The 5,000-nt window shown below is 35.6% G+C and overlaps 2 protein-coding genes across 3 annotated transcripts in view; one reads left to right on the plus strand and one right to left on the minus strand.

The window, feature by feature from the left end:
- LOC138021549 (tRNA wybutosine-synthesizing protein 2 homolog) overlaps positions 1–2,337 on the minus strand; it is a 2,695-nt gene extending 358 nt beyond the window's left edge. The window contains exons 1-3 of one of the 2 annotated variants that reach the window (XM_068868450.1): positions 2,207–2,337; positions 1,284–2,082; positions 1–435 (exon numbers count right to left, since the gene is read on the minus strand). The exon at positions 1–435 is cut by the window's left edge and continues 358 nt beyond it. In XM_068868450.1, coding sequence (XP_068724551.1) covers positions 1–435; positions 1,284–2,039 — 1,191 coding nt within the window. In that variant the 5' untranslated portion in view covers positions 2,040–2,082; positions 2,207–2,337. Of the gene's footprint in view, positions 436–1,283; positions 2,083–2,168 lie in introns of both variants that reach the window. The other variant, XM_068868449.1, reaches the window with a different exon arrangement.
- Positions 2,338–2,412: 75 nt separating this feature from the next.
- Positions 2,413–5,000, plus strand: part of LOC138018392 (2-hydroxyacyl-CoA lyase 2-like) — a 14,612-nt gene continuing 12,024 nt past the window's right edge. The window contains exons 1-4 of the mRNA XM_068865010.1: positions 2,413–2,529; positions 3,172–3,225; positions 3,703–3,807; positions 4,971–5,000. The exon at positions 4,971–5,000 is cut by the window's right edge and continues 49 nt beyond it. Of these exons, the coding sequence (XP_068721111.1) occupies positions 2,425–2,529; positions 3,172–3,225; positions 3,703–3,807; positions 4,971–5,000 (294 nt within the window). The 5' untranslated portion in view covers positions 2,413–2,424. The remainder of the gene's footprint in view (positions 2,530–3,171; positions 3,226–3,702; positions 3,808–4,970) is intronic.

The following is a 5,000-nucleotide window of genomic DNA, read 5'->3' on the forward strand; positions in this document are numbered from 1 at the left end:
CTTATTCTTATGTGATTTTGTCAGGTGAAGAAAAAGCCTTTCAGTCACATAGAGTGCCCAGTCTAACCACTCAGGCTTTAATTTCTTGTTGGAGGATGGGGTTTTTTCCATCTTGGAAAGAGAGGAAATTCTCTTTTCACTGCATTTTAAATTCATCGGTAAAGATGCCTGCTCAGTGACACAGCCTTCACTGCCAGTAGACAATTGATTGCTGCTTTTTTCTTTGGACTTGGTTTCATTTGGAAGAAAAGTTTGTGGAGGAAAAATGGCAGCAACTCTCTCCTCATTGCTGGTAAGCCGTGATGTAACATTGCCATGAACATGCAACCAGCCTCCTGAGTCAGATCGCAGAGCAGCACAAGCTACAGGCCACCCAGGCTCACTTGACGGAATCAGGCCAAGATTTACATGATCTGCCACTCCATGGAGAGGAAACTAAAAAAAATTACAATGAAAAAAAAGTTGACTCAATTGAGTAACTGGTAATTCATGTAGTTATAAGAAAAAATCACCAAAAAGATAGGAACTAAGTGTTTATGTTATTGTATTCTCCATTACCAACTTATATGTTCAAATTGTTTTTAACTTGCTAATTTACTTTCATAATATTAATGTTTTGGCACCAAGTAAGGATTTCAAAACTTCTACTTCCCATGCTAGTCGTTACCCACTCCCGGCCAAAACACAACACAGTGACCATCATACTCATGAGTGTTTAAATAATTCGGCGAAAAAAATATCCCACCAGCCACGCAGGCTAGCTTTTGAGTAATATTAATTGGAAGATTGAGCATGAGGTCCAATGCAAATGGACAACATTTGGGCAAAGATTTGCTAAAATCAAAGAGATGTGTTAAATTTTAGCCAATTCCTTGCTTTTTAGATTCACTTATCAAGCAATCTATCAAAAGAGAAAAGTCAGAATAAAATAATTTTCATGCTTTTGTGGTACCTAAACAAAATGCTAAGTCAAGTGCACTAGTCATTTTTGTTTTTGTTTTCCCACACAATAAATGCATTCTCCCGATTCCCCAGCCTCCCTTCCTCATGATTACACGAAAAAAGTACATTTAACTCAAAGTGGGGTAGTGAGATGAAAGCCCCTGGGATTGAGGTTGCTCAAAAGTGTGCAGCTCATCTCAAGAAAGAGGAACTGCTGGCAGTCCATTGAGAGGATGGTTGACACACACATGGAGACTCGAGAGACAAAACTATTTAGTTCATGACAACAAATTCAAGAATAATGATCATGTTCTTACTTATAAAATTAATTCATTTTCTACCTTTTGATTATCACCCTCATATATGACACATTGTTCTTCTACACCATTAAGCTTCACATTCTCTTTTAAGGCCTTGATAGCATTTTCATTCCATTCACATGCATGAACAATGGCTGCTTTGGCATGAACTAGATACGGCAAAACAAAATATCCTATCCCAGCATAAAGATCAACAACAGTTTGACCTTCACAGTTAAACTTTCCTACACGAATCTTTTCAGTGATATTACCAGCAGAGAACATACACTTTGTCACATCAAAAGTGTATTTAATTCCATTGTCAATATGTGTTACCCAACCACTGTTACCATACAATAAATCCACTCTAGGTGTTCTAAATCCATCACTCCTTATAGTTGATTTCTTCGCAAGTCGTCTAACGCCAAGCGTCTCAGCCACAAGCTTCCACAGATCAACCCCACACTGTTCCCATAGATCCAATATAAAGCTCTTTTCTGGAAAAAGAATCAAATCTCCATGCTGCTCCCAGTGGCAAGGAAGATCCTCATGTAGAACCTCCTCAAATGTCACACCTTTCTTCTGCAACATGTTTCGAAGAGCTACTTTTATTTTTTCCCGAGGACTTATTTTGTGCTGGTTTATATTCTGAAAATCTGTGCACGTGGTGTACTGGATTTTTCCTTCCACTGGGAGAATCAAAGATCTCTCCGTCGGGTGTGTTTGTCTACGGTTGATTTGTTCCGCAAGCTCCTCCTTTATCGGAATCATAACCTCCTCTTCCGAGAATTTTGCCATTTTTCTGTCTTTGTCATATTGACCTTCTTGTTCAAAAAACGTTCTGCAAAGATTAAAAAAAGAAAAGAATAAGTTTAGAAACTCAGGCAAAAAGGAAATGACAGATATCTCATGATTTTTTCCACTTGCTTGGCAGCTTTTGCGTTAGATTTAGTGGTGATAAATACCCACGACATTCTTCCCAACACCTAACATATACCACCAAAAATGCTGAAGTAACTACGACATGGACTGCACGAAAGTTAACGTGAATCTAATAAATCGCCCATAATTTTCACGCCATATTGCCGTGAAAACCTGGTACGATTGTTATCTACAGTCAAAATAAACAGCGGCATTCGCACTAGTTCCAATCCACTTCTGCATTCTCTTAAACACGGCGACGATGGATGTTTTTGTATCCACGATTCTTCTTGGTTTTTCAGCTGTATTTGGTACTTTTATTTTTCTCATTTATAAATTACGAATCTTGCATAGGTATATTTACAAGGTAAGAGTGTCTTCAATGATTCATGCTCCAAATAATTACTGATATCACCGATGGCATAGAAAATACCTACTATGCTGGGAAGCTTTTACAAAGTTTAAATGATCGCATTACTTAGGCTTACTTTTTATTTTATTTCCTTTTGGGATTAAACCGTTTGCTCTCAAAAGGAAATGTAATGAGACCAGGCCTCCAAGCCAACATGCTTGATAGGTCTAGTTGCATGGTAAATGCCATATACATGTAATCAAAAGGGGTAAAATAAATAAATCTCATGTGGAAAATGAATTCAATTTTACAACACCGGCTTAAAGTAAATTTCATCCCTTTAAAGCTTCAAAATTAAAATGACCTACTTGCTTACAAAAAAAGGCTGACCTATCTATGTACATTATATATAATTGAATATTAATGTAATTTGATCTGTATCTTGCACATTCCAAATTTTTCTAATGATTATTTCCTTTTAAATAATTAGTGCCTGAGGTTTGCTGAAAAAGCAGAGGCAAAAGAACATGTACCAGTAATTTATCTTTAACATCTGTTGATGGACTGAGGATTGGCAGTCTTTGAGATGGATGTCGTATGTGGTCATAATTTTAACACTACTGTGTTATTCTTTCTCTTGTTTTCTTGCAATGAAAGCTTGATGAACACAGCAACAGAAATGGTGGGGAGCTAGTTGGTGAGGTCTTAAAGGTTAGAATATTGAGGATTATCTTGATATCAACTAATAATAATTATTAAAATAGATAAAAGCATAATTATAGAGGATGGAATGATTGATTTTTTAAATAGATATTGTACATTTGTGATGGATCAAAATCTTTCACTACCTTATGTTTAAACCTCAAGTCAGCCAATTTTTCTTTTGAAAGCTGCAATCTGTGCTATCTAATAAGGAAGATATCTGTTTACAAACAATGCCTTGTAAAAGGCTCTGGTTGGCACATTAATTGACGATAGGTGACGTCAACAATATCTTCGCTATAAGAGACTTACATGTATTGCTTTTAAAATTATTATTAATTACCAACATGGAATGAAAAAAATAGGCATTGCTCTAGAAGTACATGTAATAGTAAATTAGTCTTATTAAATGTATAAACTTGTATAAAATATGAATAATAATTATTTGTCCTCAATTTTCCAATGTCTTTGTTTGAATCTTCCAAGGCACATGGTGTCAAGTTTGTTTTCACTCTTTGTGGTGGCCACATATCTCCAATTTTGGTTTCATGTGAAAATCTTGGAATTAGAGTTGTTGATACAAGACATGAGGTAAGCCATTGCTGGATACAAGTTCAGTGCTGTCATTATTTATTATTGACAATGAATTGTATCAGTCATCCAGTTGAGAGCAAAACGAAAATAATTCACTTACTGTAAGTGAATTATTTTCGTTTTATTATTATTTATTATTATTATTATTACTGTACATGTAATATCAAACATCCCTACTTAAGGATAGCATAATATGAACAACAACGGCTGAAATAACAGTGATTATTAAATTTTCAACCTCAGTCAATACATTTCTTGTGCTCTGATTGGTTCACTCAATCACGTTTATCAGGTCATATGTATAGCTTAGTTTGACCTTACACGGCAATTGATTGCGCTAAGTTTTGCAAAGCTAAATTTTTTTTGCCGTAAAAGCGAAATTTTGCTCTGAATAAAGCAAAAAAATAAACTTGTGGAAAGTCTGGATCAATTCCAACGTTTAGAAGTAAACAAAAGGCAAAAGATGTTTTAATTGTCATGAGCCTGCATCTGTTGGCCACCAGGTATTACACATCGCATCTTCATCAAGTTTTTTTTTTATATTTTTCTTGAATTTTCTTGCTTGTTTTGCTCATATTTCAAATGCGCGATCATGGAATAATAATGTTAAATGGCCACCATGTTTTACAAAGTGTTTATTTTTCATTTTGTAATTCATTTTGATAACAAGCTGTTCAGCTTTTACAATAAGAACCATGAAGAGATGACAAGGCATCATGCTGACAATGATGATGTGATAAAACATACACAGAATTTTCATGAACAAGTAAAGATTGCTCAAGATATTTACAATCCTAAGTACACCATGTAAATGGGGTTACACAAGCATAATCACAAGCACAAGCGCAAGCACAAGCACAAGGGATCAAAAATTTTCCTTTTCCTTGTGCTTGGGCTTATGCTTGCGTTTGCTTGTTTCGTGTGAAAACAAAACATATCAAAAGCACAAGGAAATTTTTTGCGTCTGGCCAATTAAAGCACTTGTTCCAGATTCCCTGGATCTGAGCATTTGAACAAAATAGCGGTTGCCATGGTTGATTTTGATGCTTATGTCGACAATCGTTTTCACTAGCTGCTAGTTTTCATAAGCTGCTTGCGCTTGTGCTTGCATTGCTAGTGAAAACCAGGCTTAATGGTTAATGTTGATGTACAATATACAGGTCACAACTGTGTTTGCAGCAGATGCTGTA

Source organism: Montipora capricornis, chromosome 10 (assembly GCF_036669925.1).
Source record: "Montipora capricornis isolate CH-2021 chromosome 10, ASM3666992v2, whole genome shotgun sequence".
Taxonomy (NCBI): domain Eukaryota; kingdom Metazoa; phylum Cnidaria; class Anthozoa; order Scleractinia; family Acroporidae; genus Montipora; species Montipora capricornis.